At 47.4% G+C, this 27,959-nt stretch overlaps 1 protein-coding gene across 1 annotated transcript; it reads left to right on the top strand.

Moving 5' to 3' along the window:
• On the top strand, positions 1 to 27,609 carry plcg1 (phospholipase C, gamma 1). Its single transcript, XM_084479224.1, has 33 exons — positions 1 to 260; positions 1,024 to 1,311; positions 4,960 to 5,112; positions 5,756 to 5,849; positions 6,647 to 6,694; positions 7,327 to 7,411; positions 7,616 to 7,702; positions 8,194 to 8,216; positions 8,341 to 8,413; positions 8,540 to 8,641; positions 9,402 to 9,520; positions 10,116 to 10,201; positions 10,632 to 10,752; positions 12,372 to 12,540; positions 12,838 to 12,960; positions 13,159 to 13,260; positions 13,613 to 13,800; positions 15,770 to 15,970; positions 16,355 to 16,474; positions 18,408 to 18,588; positions 18,779 to 18,856; positions 19,897 to 20,000; positions 20,465 to 20,558; positions 20,798 to 20,867; positions 21,580 to 21,743; positions 22,516 to 22,612; positions 22,743 to 22,967; positions 23,973 to 24,121; positions 25,315 to 25,429; positions 25,859 to 26,020; positions 26,143 to 26,231; positions 26,757 to 27,034; positions 27,314 to 27,609. Exons 2-33 carry the CDS (start codon positions 1,095 to 1,097, stop codon positions 27,351 to 27,353), a joined length of 3,957 nt encoding a protein of 1,318 aa, XP_084335350.1. The 5' UTR covers positions 1 to 260; positions 1,024 to 1,094; the 3' UTR covers positions 27,354 to 27,609.
• The last annotated feature ends 350 nt before the right edge of the window (positions 27,610 to 27,959 follow it).

The raw sequence follows: 27,959 nt of genomic DNA on the forward strand, positions 1-27,959 counted from the left end.
GGCTCTCTCTCTATGGACTACTGTTGCGGGACTCAAAGGGGAAAAGGGATCATTCCTGCTGGGACGGCGACACCATTCCAGGAGGCCGCTATGATATAATCAGGATAACTAAGGGGAAGGCGGGAGGTGAAGACGGGCCGTCGGCGATGCGCTGTCGCCGAGATTTCGGCGCTAGAGAGGGAGAGCGAGAGCGACGCGTTTAGCTCCTGCTGGTGTGCGGCTCCTCGCATGTTCTTCCACTTGATTTTCCTTTTCACACGGTAGGACCCGACGACGCGTACGCCGAAAGAAAGAGCGAACATAACGTGTGTTGCACCGCTGCTGCTACCTATTTAGTCAGAGGCACACATCAGCCATTGCTTCTTAACAGCAGGGCGAACCAAGCGCTGTCCTCCACTCCTGTGCGCCCTGAAAAAAATGTCCTGACTGGTCCCTCTTTCCCATGTTGTATGTCCCATGTTGTTTTGGTGCGCCGACGCTGGTGTCCCCGGTTCATGCCGTGTTTTACCAAAGGGGCTTAAAAAGTGAAACTTTATGAGTAACTGGCCTCTACTGGGATATATTCCAGTAGATTATAGGCCATCTCGTTGTAGGAACAGGAGTGTACGATGAATCCCAATCCTATTAAACGTCTCCTGGATTAGGAGTCAAACCTGTGGATCTGGAGGAAAGTTCTTTGGAACGAGTCGCCTCGTAAATCTCCCCCACGACACTTGTTGTCTATTGTTGGGTGCAGCTGTCATGTTAGTTTCCGTCACCTGCTAAATAGAATTGGACACGTATAACATATTATTTATATTATATATATCTATATATATAGATATATATTTATATTTATGCACACCCTACATTATACAGTATTCTGTACCCGTTGAATTGATTTTCGTACTACTATACTTTCTTGGCTACTAATTAAACCATGACAGGACTCTGTACTATTGCCTCAATTATGGGTGCTGGCTACAAGGTGTATGGGACTGTGGGAGCAGTGATTTCATTCGTTTCCCCGTCTTTTCTCTATAGGTATCTCGGTCAGAGACTGGAGTGAGGAAAGTGTCCAGAAAGGAAAAGGATAACAAACAGGGGAAGTGACCATGGCTGGAACACCAGGCTTTTTCTCCAACGGTGCTGTGCCGTGGACAGAGAATGAGGCGGAGACCAACAGCCTTTACAGGGACCTGGAACTGGGGACAGTGTTGACACTTTTCTACTCCAAAAAGTCTCAGCGTCCGGAGAGAAGAACTTTTCTAGTCAAGTTGGAGACACGGACGATTGTTTGGACCAGGGGCACAGATAAAATAGAAGGGGAGAGTGAGTAAAACGCACGAACACAACCCCACCACAACAAAGGTTTCAGTCTAAAGATAGCGCTGCCAAAACTGATGTAGATTCATGACGATAAAACAACACTGACGATGTGAAGGGGTCAAGTGGATAAGTACACACCACAAAGGAATTCTGAGTTTTACCACAAAGGCCGTTATGTATTTGACAATATAATAACCTGCATACATTGTACGAAACCATCATTTGAAGAAATGCATAACAACAGTCACCCACTGTTCACTAAACAACCAATAGCCTTTACTCTGACAATATATCCCTTTTTTATCTAACCCTTTCACAGTAAGTGTTTCAAGTATTGTAGAAAACACTTCAAGTGTTAATAAGTATCTCTGGAGGTAAATCACAACACGAAGGCTGAGTAGATCTTTTTTACAGTTCAACATTTACATTTGGCTTTATGCTCCTAGTTACAGTAGTACACCACCCGTATGAGTGTTTACGGTTGTAATCATGCAGTGTGTCATATGTCTGTCTCCTCCTGGGTAGCAGGATGCCTGCTTCACAGCTGCACTTTGCTCTGGATGCAGCCGTGTGTGTGTGTGTGTGTGTGTGTGTGTGTGTGTGTGTGTGTGTGTGTGTGTGTGTGTGTGTGTGTGTGTGTGTGTGTGTGTGTGTGTGTGTGTGTGTGTGTGTGTGTGTGTGTGTGACTCTCTTGGTATCATCTTCTATGCCATGGTTTTATGGGCATATGATCACATGTCAGACACTCGATACGGCTGGAGAGGCGATACGGGGCTGGACCGCTCATTTATGTACATATGTGGAGTAGTTTGACTGTTTACGAGAACAACAGGGATCACTGGGTTTGCCCTGTAATCAGTGAGATGCGGAGGAATATTCAAGACCTGTGTATCTTGGGTTAATACAAAATGTGTGTAAAACATGTTGAAAGTGGATGTTTGATTGGTACTGGATGGGTTTTGTTTGGCTTGGCGTTTTACTTCATTTTCTTTTGCGCTCCTCTGGTTTGTTTCTGGATACAGTGCATATTTTTCGCCCTCTTGATCTAATTAGGCATTAACGATGTTCACGATGTTCATGTTAATACAATCAACATCATTTTTTGTTTGACCCATGATAACGGCTGTCCCAGAGTCTACAGCGGTCATTTCAGATGGCGTCTAAATAACCTATTGCTATTTGTATTGATGACCATGGTCCTGATCAAGCTTTGTCTTATCTTCCGAGAAATTTGAGCTGGTCTATAACATTGGTCAGTAGATCACAAGGTGATGTGTCATTCCTCATCTTTCAAATGTCAAGACAGACTAAACCAGGGCCGTCATGGATTTCGGAAGTTCTTGGAAATGTATCATTTAAATATACATTGGAGAAGTGTATTTAATGCCTCCTGGAGTTTTTGTGAATCATTTCTTTTGTTGAACATCTGATTCCATGTATTACGTATGTTTAACAAACCAAGGGGAGACCGCAAACATGTTTCTGTGTAGAAAACAAGGATAGCTAGACAAACAATATTTTTTAATTGTAGTCAATAGGACTCACTAAACCAGTTAGTAAACAAACAAACAACCAGCGACACTTTAGGGTTGAACTGTTGACAGAAAAGTATGCAGGCATTTGTCATTGCAGTGTACAGGACTGCTGCTGCTCTTAAAACTGAATAGTTTACTACCGGTAGTTGTGATATGCAGTCGGATGGAGACAGGACATCCATGTGATAAGATTCTGCCTTTTCATTTTGGTATCAATGTCTTTTTTTTTTTTTCTACAATAGACTTGCTTATTGAGTGAATGACCCTACCTTTTAGCGGACTGGGATTTCCAACAGTTTATATCTGAAATTCAATCACGTACATCATTCTACATCTTCATTACAAAAACGTGCAACTTCTAACTATTACAATACACATTGTGTGTGTACATCAATATAATTGGTCCAGAACAAGTTATTTCTTAATAAAGTAAATGATGGCAGTTGCTTGTTGAATCACCAGTTGTTTTCATCAGTTTTCTATATATGACAGACTTCATACAGAAGTTACAGAGGTTTATCTGTTTGGCACCACACTGGAGAAGGATACCTTTGTTGAAGTACTATTGTACAATGTTTGTCAAAATAATGTAATTATTCTTTACAATGTTATGAATAAAGCTAACATGATTGAATATAGGCTATACCTTTTTTTAAATTATTTTTTATATATTCATTTATATGTGCGTGTAACAGTGACTATAACACATGTGTGCCATTATAGGCTTTATATTAGGCACAGTGGGAAAATTCTTCTTCTTATTATTATTCTTATTATTATTATTATTATTGGTTGAAATGTCAAGTCACTGGGAAATTATTTCTCTACTCGTTTCTTTTAAAGTTGACAGAGTTTATGTTGGCCAATCGCATGCTGATAGACCCCTGTGCCTCACTCACCCAGAATTTAGATCATCTGCCATTAGACTTGCGATATTAATGTAAAGCTTGATTTGGGAGGTCAAGTTAAATAACAAAAAAACAAGAAATCCTAAATTTGCCATACTTAACGTTAACATTACAATATACTATCATAACATAACTATTTTACTTTCCATGGTGTCCTATTTAAATACCCTGTGGGATCAGGACTGATCAGTAGCGGTTAGCGGTTGGAGGGAGAGGGTGGACCGGCTAATGATGGGAGGGTCGGAGTTGATTGTGGGGGCGGAGGGCATGGAGGAAGCGTGGGGGTGTAGAACAGGATGCCACCTCCTCAGCTCTCTGGTGGTAAGGTCACACCTCTGGCTATCTCTCGTGTTTCCTGACCGAATACCGGCTCACAATATTTAGACCCCAATCTTTAGTGTGTGTGTGTGTGTGTGTGTGTGTGTGTGTGTGTGTGTGTGTGTGTGTGTGTGTGTGTGTGTGTGTGTGTGTGTGTGTGTGTGTGTGTGTGTGTGTGTGTGTGTGTGTGTGTGTGTGTGTGTTTCTTGGCAAGTGAAAAATAAACTGCGGCACGAGAAGAGAGCAGCCCTTCTTAGCTAGACTACAGAGCACAGGACAGGATGTGTGGTTCAGGAAGCAGGGCAGGAGCGCTACAAAGTGCATGCCTTTGCATGTGTACAGAGGTATCTTTTTTGTGCTGTTCACAAAGTTTTAAACCACCACTAATATACCAGTAGTTCATGTATTCGTTAACTATACAGTCAAGTCAGCACCTTTTCTCTCTTATTTTTCTGGCTTATGGATAATATTTAGGCTACATACGGTTTTGTCTGAAGACGCGTGTTTATTACAAGTATTTCGTTTTTGTTTATTCCGCTAATGGGATAAAAGTGCCGTCTGAAGTCCATTCCTCTCTGATCTGTGGCAAATCCTTGGCTTGATTCTTGGTCGTATCTGACCCGTTTTTCTTTCTGTTCCACTCAGTCTCGCATGTGGCTTGAGGTTGTATCTTTTAACTCTGTGGTCGAAAGATGTAGCGCAGTTCTATATAAAGTGTTATTGTTCTTATTATGTTGATGCCGGCAGAACTTGCCCAGCCCAGCTTGTATTTGAGGCCTGTTTCATATAAACGTTAAAAATAAATACTACCACAAACATTTAAATCAACTGTCCGCTGCTTTAAATGTTTGTAGTCTCTGTTTTTAAGATGTGTGTGTCCGTCTCTCCAGTTGACATCAGGGAGATTAAGGAGGTCCGCCCTGGGCAGAAGTCTCGGGACTTTGAGCGCTATGTGGAGGACTCTGCTGGACGGCTTGACCAGGCCCACTGCTTCGTCATCCTGCATGGCTCCGAGTTCCGCCTCAAAGCCCTCAGCCTTGCAGGTACACACACACACACACACACACACACACACACACACACACACACACACACACACACACACACACACACACACACACACACACACACACACACGTACACACACACACACACACACACACACACGTACACACACATGCGCACGTACACACACACACACATGCGCACGTACACACACACATGCGCACGTACACACACACACACACACACACACACACACACACACACACACACACACACAATAATACACCTGTTTGCAGAGCGCACAGGTGCGCCACATGCATTTGCACAGCACACGTTGAGGAAAACACTTATTTATTTATATATTAAAACACAATTTATTTGGTGAAATTAATTAATTATTTTAATGGTATAAAATAATTTTATCCTCATTTGCGGACTGTCTGTACTTTTGTTCTTTAAGCATGAAACAAAAAGTCTACATGGGAACACTTTTTGGAAATTGTATAGAATTAGCCTAGTTGCACTACATTCAAAGTTCTTATCAAACCGGCAAACGCAACGCTTACCATTGCCTGACCAGATAATTTGTGAGATTTTATTTCAGTTATTTAATTTCATAAATTTTCTAAATATGTTTCACATAAAATAACTCAAATCAACTGATGTTGTCTTGTGTCCTAGCAACCTCTGATGAGGAGATGACTATGTGGGTGAAGGGCTTGAACTGGCTGGTTGCCGACACACTGAAATCCCCCACTCCGCTCCAGATTGAGAGGTAAACCCTCTCTAAGCCTATTGCCAGCACTCACCTCTCTTCCGCGTGTTCTCAGCAACACTGAGAATGTTTACGGGTGTATGTCTTACCCTAGTCCTTGGAGTCCTAAAATCATCGCACATTTTCCTCCCAGAAGGTTGTTTTGAATGGCTGGTTTCGTATTACTCTCACGCCAAGGCAGTCAGTACGTTTACATGCACAGCTTAATACGATTAAAGCCATAGTTCGACTATGCTCCGTAATTGGACAACTGCAATTGTCCCGTTATACATGGCAGTGAGTAAATCAATTCATTGGCCAAAACATGTCATGCCCCGGTACGATAGGTGGCGCTGTACCCATTTCAACTAGTGGTAATACAGCCACCGGCTGACCTCTTTACCAGCAACAACAAACTCAGGCGGCATTTGAGAAAGATGTTTTCAGTAGACAGCTGTCAGTTTACTTCGGGTCCATATCATTTCTCCGATGCTCCATTGTTACGACCTCTCAGTCGTATGTGGACTCAAGCCGGAGGAGCTGGCCCTGCCGGCGGAGGAGTCCGCATACGCACTGTAAATGCTGTAAATGCACTCAGTGTATTGAACCTCCGCCCTCTTTAGATTTTTTGGATACAAATTGATTTCAGGTCAATGATGACATTAACCAGATACATTTGGCAATTTTTTTGGCAATAAGCAAACTGAACTCTGCTCCAACTTTTAAGTAAAGGCAACTTTAACGTTTGAAATAGTGATGCAAGTGATCAAATGTTAATTTGAAAAAGTAAATATAATTTGTTCCTTTTTTTATTTAAGGTGGTTACGGAAACAGTTCTACGCCGTCGATCGCAACAGAGAAGACAAGTAAGCTGGCCTCCGTGGCTTGATATCCAATAACGTCTCTATAGATGGTATCACATGTGTGTGGCACTTGTTGGGCACAGTGCTTGCAATGCAGCGACCCTCGGCACGCAAACACGCACGCACACACGCATGTAGGCACACACACAGGCGTTGTGTATAGCAGAAATTGTGCTGGAGAGGTGTAGCGGGGGAAGAAGCCCCTCAGCCACTTGCAGCACCATTTCCTGCGGCAGGAAAAAGACTGCAGAGGATGGAAGACCCACATCACATACACACACACATACACGTACATGTTTGTGTGTGTGAGTTTGTGGGAGAAGTGACTACATTTTTCTAAACCATCGTCGTATGGCCGTACACGGTGTTGTCTCTCGCTTGCCAGATTTCTGTGCTCACCAGTAACAATGGAGGTCAAAACGCTCGCCCACTGGCTGAGAAGAAAGTGGTTTTTAGCAACATGCATGTGTTTGCTTTTGAAATGTTGTATACGTGCAATGTTTAATTTTCTGTAAACTATGTCCTGGCTGTTGCTGCGGGAAATCTTGCAACTTGGACAACGTTGGCTGTTTTTCACCGTGCACATAATCATGTTTTTGAGTTTGACACTCTGTGTTCGTGCGTGTGCGATTTAGGATATCCTGTAAGGATCTGAAGAGCATGCTGGTTCAAGTCAACTACAGGGTCCCCAACATGAGGTTCCTCCGAGAGAAGCTTCCGGTACGCTCCTTCCCTTCATCGCGGCCCGGCTGCACCCCAGCTCTGAACCTGCTTCCTCCTTTTAAGGAGATATTGTTTTGGATGTACGTCAGGGGATTCAGCTGGATACCATTTACAGCTCTCTCTCCCCCTGTCTTCTGTTCTTCTTTCCCTACTCTCTCTCTGTGTGTCACTCTCTGTCTCTGTCTCTGTCTCTCTCTGCAGGACTCGCAGGAGTTGCGGAACGGCGACGTATCCTTCAGCCAGTTCGCTCATCTCTATCGCAATCTCATGTTTGACGCCCAGAAAAACGTACGTTCAATTTGACATCACACAATGTAAAGTGTTTCTGTGAGCAGAGGAGAAATCCAGCCCTGGCTCTTTCAGTATTCTGGTATCCTATATCGGCTACTCTGCCACCACCCCTCCCTCCCCTCCTTATCTTGTCTGCTCTCAAATGGCTGCCTGATCAATACAGAGCCGTTAAAACCTACCCATCTGGTCTGGCCCGAGCCATTAGGGGCACATTCGCACGCACACACACTCACACGCGTTCGCATATCTGCAACAAAGGTCGGTGCAGGCTTGGGTCAGATTAAGTGGATGACCTCATTGTGCTCCCCGACCCACTGCACCCCATTTCCCCCCCCCCCCCCCCTCCTATCTTATCCCCCATGACTAAGCACAACCAACATTGCGCCTTGGAGCCACTTTCCCATGTGGGGCACATTCTGTTCTAGATCATTGTCTCATTGATTTACATTAAACCCCTGGCCATGTGCTGTTTCCTGCCTTTCTTTCAGATGGACATTCCATTTATACAGAGGTAGGTTCCAACACACATGCGAGTGCACACACACACACGCGCATAGGCACACACGCGCATGCTGCAAACCCAACTGTTATGTTATGAAGGTGTTGCTTATTGTCAAATGAACTCTGTCGTGTAGTAGGGTCATTGACCGACCGGAACAGAGGATCAGTCTGGAGGATTTCAAGGGTTTCCTTCTGGAAACTCAAAAGGTAAAGGCCTCTCTCTGAACCCTTACTGGTTCTGCCTATCACTGGTCACTGGAAGGGCAGTCTTGGCCATTGCCACTGTTGTTGTTGTTGTTGCTATTTATTCATTCGTATTTCTCGTAACTGCAGGAGCTTTGGGCCACAGACACCAACGTTGTGCAGGAGTTTATGTTCGGCTACCTGAAAGACCCGCTGAGAGAGGTGGAACAGCCGTACTTCCATCAAGACGAGGTACGCCTCTCCCACCTTCCTGGCTTTCTATTAACATTTTGTATGTTTCATTTCTTATCTGGGTGTTGAGGGGGTTTACTGAGCTGGGCTGCTGATCTACTGGAAAGTGTGTGTGTGTGTGTGTGTGTGTGTGTGTGTGTGTGTGTGTGTGTGTGTGTGTGTGTGTGTGTGTGTGTGTGTGTGTGTGTGTGTGTGTGTGTGTGTGTGTGTGTGTGAGAGAAAGGGGCTTGGTTTGAGGTGGCATCCTCCCACGGAGTCTGTGCCGTGGCACTAAGCACTCTGTGTGGGCTTCTTCATGGTCCAGAAGCTTTAATGTTTTCATTTGACATGAGAAAACAGGAAGTGTGTGCGAACGGGTTCCAGGCTGGGTGGACCTTTTTTTTTTAAATTTTTGTCCCGTTTTGTGCTGTAATATGTGCAAGCTTTTTCTTTTGCAAATAAAGCCTGTTGGCGTGTGGTCTGACAGTCGGGCTTCTGCCGCCCCCTCACCAGCGCTATGCTATTCCACCTGGCCTCTTACTAATAAAAAGGGCTGAGGAATTTAGCAGTTCAAAGTTCAGTTCATCCTCAAATGAAACCTGTGGGGGTTCATTATAATACCAGAGCTGTACAAACTCTGGTTGCTACTGCTAGCGGTTAACACTGTGTGTGTGTGTGTGTGTGTGTGTGTGTGTGTGTGTGTGTGTGTGTGTGTGTGTGTGTGTGTGTGTGTGTGTGTGTGTGTGTGTGTGTGTGTGTGTGTGTGCGTGTGTGCCTACAGTTCCTGACCTACCTGTTCTCCAAAGAGAACACCATATGGGATGCCTCCCTGGACACGGTCTGTCCCGATGACATGAACAACCCCCTGTCCCACTACTGGATCTCCTCCTCGCACAACACGTAAGGCCCGGGGCCCGCCGCCTACCTGCTCTCCTCCTCTCCCCAACCTACTCCTTAAAGACGATTTACCTTGACTTTAAAAGTGGGGTCCCGACCTCACTGTGTGTATGGCATCATCCCCATGATGGAGTAACCTCCACCCGCAACCGGCCTTTTGAACTTCACTGGGGGAAATCACATCAGATAAAACCGTGTTTTTTCTAACACACAATAAGAACCCGGATTCCATTATGCCGGAGCAGGTCCTTTTCCTTCAATTGAAAGTGTGTGAAAGGGGAGTTCAAATGCCGACTTTATGTGCCAGTTGTAAAACAATACACGGGGGCATAGAAGGATTTAAAACGTTGCGATTTTGATTAGGGGGTTTCGATTGGACCCACTGAGCGAGGAAGTGGTGAGTGTTTACACTCAATCGACAAAATCTCCTTGTCACATGGCCCCCCCCCCTCTTTGGTAAGGGACCGTCTGCATGTGTTTGTGCCGTGTGCAGCTGTGGGCAATGCAGCCTCTTGGCCCTTGTGTGCAGTTGTCGTCAGCGCTGTGACTGGAAGCCTCTTCAGGTGCGCTCTGATCCGGCCATGTGTTTTATTTTTAGCTACCTGACGGGAGACCAGTTTTCGAGCGAGTCATCCCTGGAGGCGTACTCGCGCTGCCTGCGAATGGGCTGCCGCTGCATTGAGCGTAAGACACGCGCCTACGCACCCGCTCTCTTTGTCAACAGTGTCATCGCCCAGGATTGCTCTTCCTCCTTCTGTGTCATTTTTAGTTTGAGTTCAAAGTGATTCGCACGTGAACATACCTGCACACAATAAGCAAGGGATCACCATTGCACGGTGCATGGTCATAAATCAAACCCTTGTAAGACAGGTTTCCAGTATTGGAACAGTTCCAGGTCACTTCATAAGAGAGTAAATACATCCGATATGATGTAACTAGACTGGCATACATGGCATAGAATGGCATACATTCTACTTGCTTCTAACTACATACACATAATCATCACACTGTTGGGCCCCTGCCCTTGTTAGAGTCAAGGACCATGTTTTTATAAATTATTTTTTTGATCCAATATTGCTGACTGTGTGTTTGTGTTTTGTGTGTGTGTGTTTAGTGGATTGCTGGGACGGGCCAGAGGGAATGCCTGTCATCTACCACGGTCACACCCTCACCACCAAAATCAAATTCAGTGACGTGCTGGCCACTATCAAAGAACACGCTTTTGTCACTTCTGAGTAAGTGTCGGGGAACTCCACCAGACGGGTTTCTTACTTTCCTTTTGTTGTCTTGTGTGTTTTCTGAGATCGAAAGATGAGCCATTACGGTAAAATCTCGAGAGCATTTCGTGGTCAACATTCCGGTTTTATAAAAGCAATCGGTGAAGCCACAGATGCCAATGTCTACAGGAGTCCTTGAGCACCAAGCCCAACCACTGTACCTTTGAGACATGTATCTAAAAATAATATATATATAAAAAAAGTATTAGCTAAGTTGATAGTGAGGAGAGGCGGAACTGAATTCACAGTACCTTTGCCAAGCGACACGACGATGTCTGCATTTCTACTTCCACGTCGTGTTTACCTGTACACAAGGGGACAGTATAAGTCCGCTCCACTAAAGATACTAGTGCAGCGCCCGTTCAAAACGTGTCTGTTCGGAACGATAGCATGTCCTATCGCTGCAAGAACCTCGTCCAGGTGACTACCCTCTCTAAGGTCCTGCAGAGTGTGAGGTCGCTTGGAGGAACAGTTGTCGAGAAAATCCAAGGACACACACGTGCATTGTTACAGAGACTCCTTCCGCTTTAGATAGATCTTGATCGATACATCCATGTGTAAATGGGCCACTAAAAAACGATTAAATGGTGTATCCGATTTTTTGTTGCCGGGAGCATTAGCCTTATTCCCGTGCCCCACCGTCTAAAACCAAACAAAACACCTGATCCCCGCTCGACCAATCAGAGATTATTTGCTCTGCAGAAAAGGGAGAGGCATTGCTAAGCTCTAAGAGGGCCTTACTTCTTCGGCTACGCGTAGACCATATACCGGCAAAAGAAGTTGTTAAAGTCCCCCGGATGAGACATGCAGCACGTATACATGCAGAGTCATAATCGGGTAACTAAACGAATAAGATCTCAACAGGACTTGTAAAATGCATGTAAACACCTCATCTACTTCGCACAAAAATCGGCACATGAATGGACAAGCTAAATCGGATAAGAACACCTAGATAAGTCGTTCATAGTCTGGTCTCTACCTGCATGTACACAGCATCGTTTTGGAGTTTGCGTTCTGCACATGCTCGAGATCTTTTCCCGGGGCCGTGAGCCGGAAGTAGAAGGAGACGGTATACGTGTTGTTGTCGCCGTTGGAAAACGAGAAACTGAGATTTATTTAAAAAGGTGGCACATAAGATAGAGCAAGCCGGTGAATGTAGTTACCCCTATAAGAAGCGTATCCCTGGCCGTGGGAGCGCGCATGGCATGCATTCAGTAATGGTGGAAGCACACAGACACTACGCTTCGATTTCACCCAAGGCTGAATTAGAAGTACGTTTTCCTAAATGTGGGTCATCAACGAGGTTGTAAAGTAGTAACTACGATCTTTATTCATTCATTACGCCCCGGCTGAACTGATTGGGATATTCTCTGATATTATGAAACGCGACATGGAGGCGAAAGCAATGTTTTCAGTAGACAGCTGTCAGTTCACTTCGGGTCCATATCATTTCTCAGACGCTCCATTGTTCCGACCTCTCGGTCGTATGCAGACTCTGCCCTTAAAAGTGTTGGTGTCTCTTGTGGGCTGTCGCAACCCTCGAGCCTCAATGCCCTCCCTGTCTCCTCCCCCCGCAGCTATCCCATAATCCTGTCCATCGAGGACCACTGTAGCATCGTGCAGCAGCGGAACATGGCCACCAACTTCAAGAAAGTGTTCGGGGACATGCTGCTGACCAAGACGGTGGACATCTCCGCCGACGGCCTGCCCTCACCCAACCAGCTGAAGAGGAAGATCCTCATCAAGGTGAGGGAGAGGCTTTCTTTGTCAATCCTCATCATCGTCATCATCACCCAACTCATTACATAAACATTGTCGATGATGATGTGTGTGTGTGTGTGTGTGACCCACAAAATGTACGCACTCTGCTATCTAAAGGAGGATGCTTGAAAAAAACAAATAAAGATTATCGTGTGGGTGCAAGTGAATGTGTCACAACCTTTTTATTTGTTTAGGAAGAAGAAGGTTGTGGTTAGATGGTTTAGTTTTTTCTGTTCTTCCTGTCTAACACCGCCCCTCTCTCTTTCACTACTTCCCCCACAGCATAAGAAGCTGGCGGAGGGCTGTGCCTACGAGGAGGTGTCTACGTCAACACCGTATTCGGAGAACGACATCAGCAACTCCATCAAAAACGGCATCCTGTTCCTGGAGGACCCGGTCAACCATGTAAGAGGCTCTGGTCCTCTGCTGCCTTTTCCGTTTCTAATACTGTCGTTGAAATGGGGGAAGATGGCTGGCATGTCATTTTTGAGTGCAGCTGTGTCTTTGTGTCACTCTGCAACCGCATCTTAAAATAAACCACCGTCGCTGAGATGAATCAAAAGAGATTCTTGATCACCCCATCTCTTTCACTTGGCCCTACAGGAGTGGTACCCCCATTTCTTTGTCCTGACAAACACCAAGATCTACTACTCTGAGGAGACCACGAGTAACCAGGGCAACGAAGATGAGGAGGAGCACCGAGAGGTGAGGCGCATGTGTGTGAAGTGTGTTGTATAGTCCACAAATCCAGGGAAGGGAATTGTTCTAGTGCCATTACATTGCCGCTGTGTTTATATCCAAAAACAACCACTTTTTATCATAATCCCAAAAATATTTAGATTACAAACGATAATAATCTGATCTGAATTGTATGTAGGTTGTAAGATACGCATATTAATATCCATATTGACCAATCATTTCCATATCCCTGCACCCCTAGCAATATCCCTTCATTGAATGCCCATTATTGAATACGCAAGCCCCTCATGGTAAACATCCAGGCTGTCTGTGTTGTACAAACGCGTGGCTGTGCCCTCCCACCCCCACCCCCACCCAGGTGACCAACGGGATGGACCAGCACGTGACGGAGAAATGGTTCCACGGGAAGCTGGGTGCTGGGCGGGATGGCCGGCAGATCGCCGAGAGGCTGCTGTCCGAGTACTGCCTGGAGACCGGGGCCCCAGACGGATCCTTCCTGGTCCGGGAGAGCGAGACCTTCGTGGGGGACTACACGCTGTCCTTCTGGTGCGGTGCTCTGCTGGTTCTTCTTTTCAATTTTTTTGATTTCCAATGCTGATTGTGGTATAGTGATAGGATAGGATGGTCCTTATTCTCCCCGAGGGGCGGTTTGGTTTGCAAACAGTAGTCAACACAGCCAATACACATCATAAAAAACAAAAAAACGTATAACATACAGTAGATGTCTTCCTGACAGTGTGTGTGCAATAGGCCTACAGCTTGTTTAATAACCCAACAGCTAAAAGAACAAATCTCATATCTATTTGATTTGGCCCTCTCCCTGATGGCAGGTGTGATGCTTGGTTTGTAGCGTCAAAACAAGAGGTTGTGCACTTTATTTGTTTTTGTATGGTGGATGGATGATTGAGCCCAGCATTACATATCTGTGATTTTGAAAGAGTGATCTACGGTCCCATGTTTAGATCTGCGTGGTTTCACACATGCAAACCGGGTGCAAAGGGCGAGATCAATGGCGACTGGTTTAGTCATTGATGGAATGCAGTGTTAGTCACGCTTTGGTCTCTGTGACCGCAAGCATTGTGTCTTGGGCTGCACAGCGCAGATCAAATATCTAATTGTGAGTATTTTTTATAGATTTCGCTGTAGTACTACTGCAGGACAACATGACGCTGGTGTGTCCCGCATCCCGTTCAGTGGCACTGGTATCGCTCTGTGGGACCGGAGAATTGAATCGCTGGGTTGACAGAACAATTGTGTTGCACATGTTCTACCACATTTCATACTTTGTTAGAAAAAAACGTCTTTGTTGTTCCACAAAGAGCTCTTCTCTAAACGTATGTTGTAGATTTTACACCAAAGCTGAGCCAGGCAACACGGGTGCTTCACAGTCCGTACTGCAGTAATGGAATAAGGATCGGTGCATCAAAGGGGTTCATTTAAAGCTCATCTGGGCCGTGACCCAATTGCTCTCTCTGAAAATATTTGCGACCCCAACTTCTGCTTCCACTCAAATTAGTTTTGAGTAATATCAATGTCCCAGTTACGTTCGCTCTACTACACACAAGTGATGTGCCCGTGGCTATGAATCATTATGCGGTCAGTCGGTTCATATAAACAGGACCTCTGAGACCTGTCTTTAGCTTATGTCAGCACTCCTGCGACACATACTGTATGTATGTCAGGGGTCTGACCCTAAGGTGTCAATCTTGTCCCACACGTAAAACCCTCCATGTATAGCCTCCAATCAGGCACATGTGGTTAACCATGAAGTATATTAAGGGGGTCAAATCTATATGATGCCCTTTCCAGTTCTAGAAACGTAGAGTAGAAACTGAGTAGAAACTGCATCAGTCAGAATGAGGAAGCATATTTGGCAGTCTAGGCCCTAGACTAGTCTAGTCTAGTCTAGGGCCTAGACTTGAGGGTATTGGTTGGTCTAGTGAGTATTCTTGGGTAGTCTAGTGGGTAGTTTAGGGTATACAGAGGTCTAGTGGGTAGTTTAGGGTATGGGGTAGTCTAGCCAGTAGTTTAGGGTATAGGGTAGTCTAGTGGGTAGTTTAGGGTATAGGGTGGTCTAGTGGGTGGTATAGGGTGGTCTAGTGGGTAGTTTAGGGTATAGGATGGTCTAGTGGGTGGTATAGGGTATAGGGTGGTCTAGTGGGTAGTTTAGGGTATAGGGTGGTCTAGTGGGTAGTTTAGGGTATAGGGTGGTCTAGTGGGTAGTTTAGGGTATAGGGTGGTCTCATGGTTGAGGTGTTTGACATTCCTCCCTGGTTATATTTCAGTGGTTATATTTCAATTAATGATTCATAGCCATACGCCGTAAGTTCTTCACTGGGGCACTCCCTGCTCCCTTAAGACATGCATCCGATACAATTATTCACTGTAAGTGGAATCGGATCAAAACCATTAAACCACCAAATATGACCTAAAGAGTGAGTGGATGGATGGAGCGACATTGAATCAATCCTGTTTGGGTGAACATGCTGCCCGTCTTCCCCCCGTCCCGCTCCAGGCGCTCCGGGCGTGTCCAGCACTGCCGGATCCACTCCCGGCAGGAGGCGGGCAGCCCCAAGTTCTACCTGACGGACAACCTGGTGTTCGACACGCTATTCGCGCTCATCACGCACTACCAGCAGGTGGCGCTGCGCTGCAACGAGTTTGAGATGAAGCTGACCGAGCCAGTTCCCCAGACCAACGCCCACGAGAGCAAAGAGTAAGTCCCCCCCGTCCCGTCCCAGCCCGTCCCCGCCCCACGCAGCCTGCACAACTGACACAGATGACATCATTAAATGCTGCGCTCGTGTCCCAAAGGCGGACGTTTCATTGAATTCACTGGTGATTTGCTGTCTGCCAGTATTGTGTTTATTGTTCTATTTTGATTACACTTCTATGGTTTTTATCAACTTCGTGCACATTTTTTGAAAGTGGATTTAGGAATATAGTTGAGAAAAAATAGGGTATGAACTTAACCTGTGTGTGTGTGTGTGTGTGTGTGTGTGTGTGTGTGTGTGTGTGTGTGTGTGTGTGTGTGTGTGTGTGTGTGTGTGTGTGTGTGTGTGTGTGTGTGTGTGTGTGTGTGTGTGTGTGTGTGTGTCAGGTGGTATCATGCCAACTTGTCCAGGAGCCATGCAGAGAACATGCTGATGAGGGTTCCACGTGACGGCGCCTTCCTGGTCCGCAAGCGGACAGAGCCCAATTCCTTCGCCATCTCCTTTAGGTAATTCCGTCGAGGCGTTCCCGGCCTTCTGAAACATCTCCTAAGAAGCCATAGGGCTTGAATGCATCATGGGATTTTCTGTTGGCTATCCTCTGCCATTTTGTGATGAAAAAGCAATGTAAATATACCGTAACCAGTGTTGGGAAGGATACTTTTAAAATGTATCCAGTTACAGAATACAGAATACATGCCCAACAATGTAATTTGCAACATATTCTGTAACATTGCGCAATCTGAGTATTGTATTCTGAATACTTGGATTACTTCCTCATTGAATTGCATTTTAGGAATGCGGCATCAAATCCTGCTTACTAAACAGGCCTGTTCTGGTGTGTTCTTCTGTTCCACCTGGCTGAATGTGTTAGGCCCAAGTCTCCCTGAAAGTGCACTAGATTGTATAATTTGCTGTAGAGGAACTCTACAGCAAATTATCTCTCACTTATCTCTCACTCTAGAGAGTTAGAGAGAGTATTGGGCGTATTCACACCAGGAAAGTCCTTAGTTCGCTCTCTTTGGTCTGGACCAAAATACAATGTTTCTTTTTTGGTTTGGTGCGGTTGCTTTTCACATTGCAATTTTCAGTCCCAGAATTTGACAACAAACCCACATGTGTGCAAAGATCAATCATTGGACAAAAAGGTCTGGGGCGGGGTAAAGTGTTAAATTTAAAAAAAGGGGGGGAAAGCGCCGGTGAAAGTAAACAATCATGGATATCCAGCGTGATACACATTGATCTGCGGACCGGTCCAACTCCTTCTCCCTCATCTTGATGCAGAATGTGTTAAATGCATAGGCATTTTTATGTGTGTTTTCCAGCATAAGTTTAATGTGGGCGTCTGCCCAAATATCCACGAGCCACGACTTATTTTCACCCGACGGTCCGACAATGTGCTGCCAATCTAGGAGTTACCGCTACTCAAACAATAATTCCCATAATGTGCGCGGCTGAGCGTGGGCCTGTTACATCCAAAGAGGCGTATGCTTTTTAGAACCGGATTGGACCGAGGTGCGTTCGCTTTCACATCTCCGGCGAACCGCACCAGGGTTCGTTTGGAAGCGAACCTGACTTGGTTCAAATCGGCTGATTTGGTGCTCACCAAAGTGAGGTGGTTTGTGGTTGCATTCACACCAACGCAAATGTACCGAACCAAGGGACCAAACTCGTTTAGTGCACACTAAACGCTGTTGGTGTGTAAGCATGTGTAAGCAAGAGAGTGAATAAACTTGTGAAACAGAGAAGTATCGTCATGTGATCCATTGATTTCAACAATGTAACTGTATTCTAAATAGCTACTATTTAAATTTCTAACTGTAACGGATTACAGTTACTTATAATATGTATTCTGAATACGTAACGCTGGTACATGTATTCCGTTACTCCCCAACACTGAGTCCGTAACCTAGTCTAATCAAACCGTTGTTTTGCTGTGTCTCACATGTGAAACGCTGTGTTTCAAACACAACAATGTCTCCCCATTAAAAATAAATAAATGTCATGATTAATTGTTAAAGAACTCCCAAAATACCATTCCTACCAATAACATTCATTGCGATGTTACATCCAGGTTTACAAGCCCTATTACAATTAACACTCTGTGGGTCTGGTAATTATTTTTCCTGAGCTATAGAGCTTAAAACCTTTTTACACAAAAGGTTTTCAGTCAGGATTTATGAGCAAACCGATCTTATGTCCAAATATTCTGCTTGGCATCAAACCGAAAATGTATGTAATATACATGAATCCCCCCACTACCCAAAAGCTGCTTTGAATCCATCTCGTTGCTGATGTTTAGACACTCATATTGTTTAGAAATATGTTCTTCCGCAGTGACCCCTGCGGTACCATCGGCTGCGAGATGATTATGGTGTTGGTGATGATCATGATGATGGTGATGATGATGATTGATTAATCCGGTCTGTGTGCCATTCTCAGGGCGGAGGGGAAGATCAAGCACTGCCGCGTGCAGCAGGAGGGCCAGATCGTGGTGCTGGGCACATCGGAGTTCGACAACCTGGTGGACCTCATCAGCTACTACGAGAAGCACCCGCTGTACCGCAAGATGAAGCTACGCTACCCCATCAACGAGGACACACTGGAGAAGATAGGCACCGCTGTGAGAAACACGCACACGCAAACACACACACGGAACATTCTGTAGGCTGCACTTTAATAGGCCATGACCATACAGAGACGTTTTCTTGATCTGTGTACTTGTTGTGTGATTTGCGTGTCGTCCGGAGGATGTACCATGGCCGAACGTCCACCCCTCATTGTAACCCAACGTGTGTCTCTTGTCCTATCAGGAGCCAGACTACGGGTCCCTGTATGAGGGGAGGAACCCAGGCTTCTACGTGGAAGCCAATCAGATGCCCACATTTAAGGTGTGTGTGTGTGTGTGTGTGTGTGTAGAACAGGATGCCACCTCCTCAGCTCTCTGGTGGTAAGGTCACACCTCTGGCTATCTCTCGTGTTTCCTGACCGAATACCGGCTCACAATATTTAGACCCCAATCTTGTGTGTGTGTGTGTGTGTGTGTGTGTGTGTGTGTGTGTGTGTGTGTGTGTGTGTGTGTGTGTGTGTGTGTGTGTGTGTGTGTGTGTGTGTGTGTGTGTGTGTGTGTGTGTGTGTGTGTGTGTGTGTGTGTGTGTGTGTGTTATTAAGGTGTTTTCATTGTTTGTTTTTCAGAACATACAATTGTTGATGTCAGACAAAAAAGACACTAAAAATATAACAAATGTTGTTACAATACTGACTTCAATACAAAATAATGCTCCAGACGATAAATATAACATAATAATAATAAGAGCAAACATGAAAGGTTGTTGCATAGTTTGGTTACAGTGTAACATTTAGTTACTAAGTTACTTAGAGGTTTATGTTTCCAAGTCTCTCTCGGAAATTCTGGCTCAAAGTAGGTAAATAATGGTCGCCACGCCTTGTAAAGTCTGAGTACATCCCCTGGTTGTATACTTAAGAGTGCATCATCAACTCACCCACCTACCGCCTGTGTTATGGAGGCTATCACCGGGCCAACAGAGATGACGAGGCAATGTTCTCAGATTGGGAAACACAAACCACAGGGACCTCACCAAATATTTAAGGATACGCAGAAAGTTACATTTTGGACCGATAACAATGTTTTTATTTTATTTTCGTTATATTATTGTTATTTATTCCTCCTTTTTGAGTTTTGAACTTTCAGCTTTCAGCCCTTCATCACATACTTTTTGAACGAACACAAATTCAAACACACTTTAATTGAACCTTCTTTCACATGGCAAAGATTATCTTTGGAAAAAGATACATTTCAAAATGTATGCGACACAACAGATAAACATCGGGCTATTATATTGAAATACTGCAATCTTAAATTGGTGTCTGTGCGCTGACTCTCCGCCTTGTTTCCTCTGTCCCTCCACAGTGCACTGTGAGGGCCATGTATGAGTACAAGGCCCAGAGAGATGACGAGCTCTCCTTCATAAAGAACGCCACCATCTCCAATGTGGACAAACAGGAGGGAGGCTGGTGAGTGACAGCCGTGCTATCCAATCAGAGATTTGCTGACCCATGCTGACCAATAACCATTGTGTTGGATTCAATTCAATTAAATCTGAATTTAATTAAAAGCAGTCAGCACCGCGTATTCAAAACCGAAACCAGTTCCCCAATACATCATCTCCAGCAGTCCTACCTTGTTACAGCAGAACTTCTGTGGGGCCAACTGCACGGGCCTGGTTCAGAAACCAAAAACTGAAGGGGCGGACTTACTCCTTGTTTCCTGTTTCTTTACGGAGATTAGTGTGTCATTAGTGTGAGAGGATGACGCTTCTGAAGGGGATTTCTTTTACAGTGGCCAGTCTTCACAGGGTTTATTTTCAACCTTCTTTTCTAATTTTTCTATCGTGTACTACTGCTGGCCGAGTTTGTGTTTGTGGGACAAAGCAACACCTAGCAACCAACCGGGCCCCTATCCTGTCTGTGTCCCTCAGGTGGAAGGGCGACTGTGGGGGGAAGAAGCAGCTGTGGTTCCCCGCCAACTACGTGGAGGAGATCAGCCCATCGGCAGCCGAGCCCGACCGGGGGGTGCGCACACACACACACACACACACATACACATACACACACACACACACGTGCAAACACACACACACACACACACACACACACACACACACGTGCAAACGTGTTTAATTGGTTCAACAATTAAGTTTGATGAAAACCCATAACAGAGTCATCTCCTGTGTGATGGCTACTTCAGAGGGGAACGTTTGGGAAGGTGGTCTCTAACGTTGCATTGCACTTCTCTCTCTATGGGCCTACAGGAGATGACGGAGAACAGCCCTCTGGGAGATCTGCTGAGAGGAAGTGTGGACGTGTCTTCCTGTCAGATCGGTGAGTGAGGCCCCGCCCCTTCCTGTGCGGCTCTGTGCCATGCTGCAGGGCTGCGTAGCATACGGTCACCTTGCCAGAGGGCAGCCCCTGTGTCTCTCTCTGTATCTCGCTCTGTCTCTCTCTCTCTGTATCTGTGCCTCTCTTGCTCACATGCACATGTACACACACATCTCTGCCCCAATTTGAGAAAATCCCAAAGCATATTTTCTTATTCTCGTTCCTATCGGGCGGATCGCCTCTCCATTTCCATCCTATACCACAAGCGGTTCGCTGTCTGTGTTTCATCGCCTCCCTCAGACTCTTGGTCTGCAATGCATTGTGTAATCCGGTCAATAAATGACCATTACTGCCGGCACAGCCCTCACTGTAGCACCACTGTGGGTCCTGGCTGTAATCCTATACCCAGTCACGTCCCGGCCCCACACGCCGCTCGCTGGCTCCATCTAGTGTCCGCGTTGCTGTAGTGCATGAGAAAGTCAGTGTCTCATACAGCCGGTGTCTAACGTGCCTCTCTCTGTCTCTCTCTCTCTCTCTCTCTCTCTCTCTCTCTCTCTCTCTCTCTCTCTCTCTCTCTCTCTCTCTCTCTCTCTCTCTCTCTCTCTCTCTCTCTCTCTCTCTCTCTCTCTCACTCTGTTAATCTGTCTGTCTCTCTCTCTCACTGTTACTCACTCACTCACTCTTCCTGTCTCTCTGTGTCTCTCTCTCTCTGTAGTGGTGCGGCAGGAGGGTAAGGGCTCCCGGCCCCATGTGTTCTCCCTGGTGCCGGCCTCGTCCCCCCGGGCTGGCCTGGTGGTGGACATTGCTGCCAGCAGCCCAGAGGAGCTCAAGGAGTGGGTGGCCAAGATCCGGGAGGTCACCATGACCTCCGAGGCCAAGGTGAGGAGGAGAAGATGGGCCTTGAACCACCACAGAACACCACTGTGGTTCCCAATGCCTAGGTTTATGTTCTTCGGGTACTTTACATGCATGTGTTGATGTCCTTGGACTAAAATACTAAATGCATAGATTTTGAGTTTCATTATTATGAACAGAATGGTGGCCCCAGCATGTCACACACACATTACAGACAACGGAGCAGTCCATATAATGTCTGAGCAAGGCGGGTGCTATTGGCTTGCAAATGGACAAGAGTGGTTGGGAATTTCCAATTTGTCCCACCTGTGGTGACTTGTGAACCCATATGGCAGTGGTTCCCAGCCCTTTTTGGCCCTGGGCCCCATTTCTAGCTCTGAAAATGTTTGTGACTTTAACTTTTGTGCAAATGCTGCTGCACAAATCGTTTTAACCCAATCACCATCTGCCGTTAATATCAACGTCTTGGTGAATTTATTCTGAATCAATAGCTGTCGGTTTGTTTGTACAGGACATCTATGAGTCCTGAAAACAAAGAAAATGGATCATCTAATATCTCTAGCTTGTGTCAGCATTCTCCTGCGACCCTATAAGCGTATCAGGGGACCAACAATGTTGAGCACCACTGCAGTATTGGGTCGCAACGACACCATCATCATCTCTCTGGCTGCTGTCCTTCCTTCAATAATGGGGATACTCATCTGTCTGTACGTCGGTTGAGGGTGAAGCAGGAGTCGCATGTGGGTGTCTGTAGGTATTGTCGTCACAATTTGTCCAACAACATGTCTTTCCTCAGCTGGAGGAGGGCAAGATGATGGAGAGGAGGAAGAAGATCGCACTGGAACTCTCTGACCTGGTCGTCTACTGTAGACCCGTGCCGTTCGACGAAGAGAGTAAGCAGCAGTCACCTGGAGTGGAGAGAGGGAGTGCACCGCACGAGCAGTGAAGTCACAGTACATTGGAATTAAGATGGAAGCTGCTGATGCTGATGCATACCTCTTCCACACCCTTCCCGTTCCTCAGAGATCGGTACGGAAAGAGCCTGCTTCCGGGACATGTCGTCCTTCCCCGAGACCAAGGCGGAGAAGTACGTCAACAAGATCAAGGGCAAGAAGTTCCTGCAGTACAACCGCCTGCAGCTGTCCCGGATCTACCCCCGCGGCCAGCGCCTGGACTCCTCCAACTACGACCCCCTGCCCATGTGGCTCTGCGGCTCTCAGCTGGTCGCCCTCAACTTCCAGACCGCAGGTAGGCCCCGGTTCAGTCCAGTTAGCTGGTTCACTACGGTTAATGTTCAGTCCAGTTAGCTGGTTCACTACAGTTCAAGTTCAGTTACTGGTACACTACGGTTAATGTTCAGTTAGCTGGTAGACTACCGATTTACATTTAGTCCAGTTAGCTGGTGTATTTTTGGTGAACGTTCAGGCCAGTTAGCTGGTACGCTGCGGTTTACGTTGAGTCCAGTTAGCTGGTGCACTAAGGTTTGCATATTCGTCCAGTTAGCAGGTGCTTTAGGGTTAACGGTTTAGTCCAGTTAGAGGAAGCTTTTATTCGAGGCTAGTCTGTCACAAGAGAGACAGAAAATCGAGGCTTATTGCGGCGCATTCATCTCATGTAATCGCCATTGATCCGCAGTAGGGTGGGGGCGATATAACTGTTTTAAGAGTTGAAGCCTCTCCCTAAAACATCATGGCTTACGGTTCAGCCTTCGTTAAATAATCAAGTGTCTGTTTCCAGTGCGCCGTCAGCTGCTATGCTCTCTGCTGCCACAGGGTGGAAGCAATTATCTGCAAATCAATTTTTTACATTCATACATAATCAATCCCAATAACAAATCAAAATCAGGCTATTAGGCATGTTTGAGTAATAGACTAGCGATGCATTATCACCTTCATACGCTTGCTATTCATAACTTTGTATTGGTGGACTAGGCTAGGACTATAAACGGAAAAGAAAGACCAGTAACAAGCTATCAATGGCCTTAAGCTGGGGGATTTTGACAAGCAGGTTCCCCGGGAGACGGAACGACGTCACCACCCAGCTTGAGGACACCAATAGCCGTAGTTTCCTTTTTTCCTCCATACGTGTGCCGATAGAGTTTGCGACAGGATCTGTCCCTGCTCATTCGAGCTCCTCTCACCTACTATTTGAGGTCGGGGAGTGAGGAAGAACGCCACCAGCGCTTTATGCCGAACGTTTATTCATCCTGCAAATGGTCTTTCTCCCTCGCACGGTCCCCTCTCCTGCGTCCAGACAAGCCCATGCAGATGAACCAGGCCCTGTTCATGCTGAACGGCCGCAGCGGGTACGTCCTGCAGCCCCCCGTCATGAGGGACGATACCTTCGACCCCTTTGACCGCCACACACTGCGGGGCCTGGAGGCCGTCACTCTGGAGATCGAGGTGAGAGAGAGAGAGAGACAGAGAGAGAGAGAGAGAGAGAGAGCAGCACCCTTCGCACATGCAGCCTGAGCCGTCATTGTGTGTGTGTGTGTGTGTGTGTGTGTGTGTGTGTGTGTGTGTGTGTGTGTGTGTGTGTGTGTGTGTGTGTGTGTGTGTGTGTGTGTGTGTGTGTGTGTGTGTGTGTGTGTAACCAATTTCCCCATTTAAGACGATGTTACATTACCGGTGAAGTTCCGGCACAGCCATAGGTCTGAACAATGTGGTACCCTTAATGGCACAAGCTTGCATAATGTAGGATGCGCTGACGTATGATGTTGTGTTCTCAAATAATTCACAAAGTTCTCAAGGAGGTGGCACGTTTATTCCATGCCGGCTTTACAGCACAAACACCATTGCGCTTCTACATCCATGGGCCTTTACTACGTGAATATTTGTTCACGGTGGAATGGGCAGCTCAGCGGATGGGGTAGTGACACTGGTTTGATTAAAGGGTTGCAAAAACAGCTAATGGGACAGATATTGATATCTGGTGTAACAGATTTAACAATAACAAAGGCTGTGGGAGAGGGAGAGTGCTGACCCGAGCCACGTCGATGTCTTATTGGGCTTCATTGGGCAGAAACGCCACCAGAAATGCCATTCTGTCTCAATATTTGCTGTGTGTGGAACAAGCTGGGAATGTGCTGTAATTCAGATCTTATCAAGAAGTGGTATTGGAGGCAGTTTACAACTACAACAGTTAGTGTTTATAGTTTTGCCGCTTGTACCAGAATTCAAGTCAAAAAACACGATTGATGTAAAATAGTTTGCTCACTGCATGCCCAGGAAAACGATCCTATTCCCCCCCCCCCCCCCCCCCCCCCGGACCTGTCTGGACTTTGTCAAAACATTGCACAGCTGGCTGTGTAGTGGTTGTCAAGTTGACGGCCAACTTTTGATGGACGCTCTTTTTCCTGGCTCTGCTGTGGTAGCATGGTGGCGACGGACGATGATAAATAGGTGGTTGGAGACGGACAGAAGCACATAATGAGGTCTGGGCCTCACTCGCCTTGCGGCGATCCACACTCAGTCTTTCCTCCCCAATCTCGCGTGTAGAACCAAGATGGCCTCTCGCTAGTGGTAGCTGCTAGTTCGTGGCCCTACAGTGTCATTGACACCACTGTTGTACTGAGGAGTGTGTTGGCTGCTTCCAGGTGCTGGGAGCCCGCCATCTCCCCAAGCACGGGCGCGGCATCGTGTGTCCGCTGATCGAGATCGAGGTCTGTGGCGCCGAGTACGACAGCGCCAAGCTGAAGACGGAGTCGGCAGGTGAGGCCTAACCGTTCACCTCCCTCTCCCCCCCCCCCCCCCCCCCTCGTCCCCCTCCCCATCCCGCCTCCAGTAAAGAGCACAGAGGGGAGTGGAGAAGAGGGCATGCTCAGCCCAAGTCATTTCCTGTTGAGCCTGAGCAAAACAGGAAGCTGTGCACGCAGGGCGCTGCATGCGTGCGTTCTGCTGCTCCGTGTTGCCGGCGGAAGCAGTCTGATGCATTGCACGGCGTTCATCATGTTTTAATATGTGGTTTGGGTCCAAACCAGAAGTGTAACTACACAACTGTGGTTTGTCCCATTTTTATGCTTGGGCAACACGTTTGGCTGCTGTGCTTTAATGAGAGTGATTGGTCTGGTCTGATCCGAGTATGAATGTAAACCAATGATGTTGGTCTTTCCTCTCCCCCCCCCCCCCATTGGCTCCCAGCTGACAATGGACTGAACCCCACGTGGCCGCGCAAAGCCTTCCAGTTCACCATCTGCAACTCCGCCTTCGCCTTCCTGCGCTTTGTGGTCAACGAGATGGACATGTTCAACGACCTCAACTTCCTGGCGCAGGCTACCTTCCACATTAAAAGCCTCAAGACCGGTAACTCTCATTACTCTATGGGACCCAAAGGCAGGGGGGGGTTGTGTGTGTGTGAGTGAGTGAGTGAGTGCATTATAATTACCATTGTTGACACAACTTTCCGAATGTGTTTGTTGTGCTAGGTTATCGATCGGTCCCGCTGAAGAACAGCTACAATGAGGATCTGGAGCTGGCTTCTCTGCTGGTCCACATTGACATCGTCCGTAACAGGGTGAGTCGTCTGGAGAAAGCCTCAGGGCTAATAATAGGGCTGCGTCATCACGACGTCACATCGCAATGACCTCCGTTTTTGTGTTGGTTAGTAATAATAATTTTATTAGAGATTAATTATCATTGCGTGGATACATTATTGTGTCTTTGAAAGTGCCGCAGCGCTTCTCGCGCGAGACGTGGCAAAACAACGTTTTCATTAGCCCAGATTACACCACATTTATCGTGATTGAGGATCCTGCAGTGCTACAACTCTCGACTCCTCTTAGTATGGAAAAAATTCCCATGATGCATTCTGATGCTCAAGCACTATACAAACACCTGGAAATGACCTCATTCCGTGTGCATGTCTCTCTCTGTCTCTTCTGTCTCTGTCTCTCTCTGTCTGTCTCTTTCTCTCTCTCTGTCTGTCTCTGTGTCTCTGTCTCTGTTTCTCTCTCTGTCTCTCTCTGTCTGTCTGTCTCTCTCTGTCTCTGTCTCTCTGTGTCTGTCTCTCTGTGTCTCTCTGTCTCTCTCTGTCTTTAAGGATGAAAACGGAGACGCCCACTCGCCCTTCCCGGCGCCGGGTGCCTCCCCGGTGCCGGCGGCGGCGGCGGAGGTGGTGGAGCACCTGGTGGAAGCGGGCTCCACGCCAGCGGCGGCCTCCTCCAGCGCCCCCTCCCCGCTGCCCCAGTCCCCCGTCCCCCTGGCTGCCGACTACCTGGGCAGGGAGGGCTCCTTCGACGGCCGCTACCAGTCTCCCCTGGGCGACTTCCGGGTCTCCCAGGAGGCCCTGCTCGAACACATGGACTCTCAGAACAGAAGGTAAGCGGGGGGGGGGTGGGGGGGATCCGAAACCGTTGGTCTCTTAGTGTCCTGACGAAGCTATCTAGGGCACGAACACAACACCTAGGTTCTGTGTGCTTTGCATACGGTTGACGACGCTCCGGTCGGATCAGAACCCGTGGACGTCCCAAAACGTCTGCGTCGATCCGGCCTGTGTGTGTTGTGAAGCCGGCAGCGCCCCCCCCCCCCCCCCCAACCCCCGCCTCCCCCCAGCTGCTGTTAATGTGGAGCTCTTCTCTCCCTTTGTCCCAACCCCAGGATGCGGAGGACTCGGGTGGGCGGAGAGAACCGCGTGTAGGGGCCCGGCCAATCGAGACACATTTCCGTGACAGCCCCTCCCTCACCCTCCTCCCCAACACCCCCCCCCCCCCCCCCCAACACCCCCCCAGCCCCCCCCACCAACCCCCCATCCACCACCAACTACTTATCGTCCCCACCCTGATCTTCCCGGGCCACTCTCCACCGTACCGATGATGTCACCGACTGCTGTGAACACTGTTTCCATGGAAACGCCTCCACCTCCTCCTCCTCCTCCTCCTCCTCCTCCTTCTCCACCACCATCATCACCGCCGCTCGCTCTGGCCTACATTTCTGGCAGCTCTTCCTACCTCCGTTTTTTCCTCCCCCCCCCCCCCCCTCCCACCTTGCCCTCCCATCCCCTCCCCACACACACACACACTATTTCCCCCCCCCCCCCACCTCCCAGTCTCGGACATCACCCCACGCCCCCCCCCCCCTCCCCCTCCTCCTCAGCGGGCTGCCTTCACCTGCCTGCAGAGCGCGGGGCTCGTGACGAAGAGGAAGCGGGGGGGGAGACGAGGGGGGGGGTGGGGGGGCGGAGGACAGGATGGAGCAACGGATGTCAACAACATGCGAACAAAAATGACTAAATAGACTACGGCTG

Source organism: Micromesistius poutassou (genome assembly GCF_964030765.1).
Source record: "Micromesistius poutassou genome assembly, chromosome: 15".
Classification (NCBI taxonomy): Eukaryota; Metazoa; Chordata; class Actinopteri; order Gadiformes; family Gadidae; genus Micromesistius; species Micromesistius poutassou.

Excerpts from the sequence above, each read along its gene's own strand:
- plcg1 (XM_084479224.1), top strand. The coding sequence starts at position 1,095 with ATGGCTGGAACACCAGGCTTTTTCTCCAACGGTGCTGTGCCGTGGACA. Across the intron at positions 13,801-15,769 it reads GACTACACGCTGTCCTTCTG|GCGCTCCGGGCGTGTCCAGC; the intron begins GTGCGGTGCTCT and ends GTCCCGCTCCAG. Across the intron at positions 20,559-20,797 it reads CAGCCGAGCCCGACCGGGGG|GAGATGACGGAGAACAGCCC; the intron begins GTGCGCACACAC and ends ATGGGCCTACAG.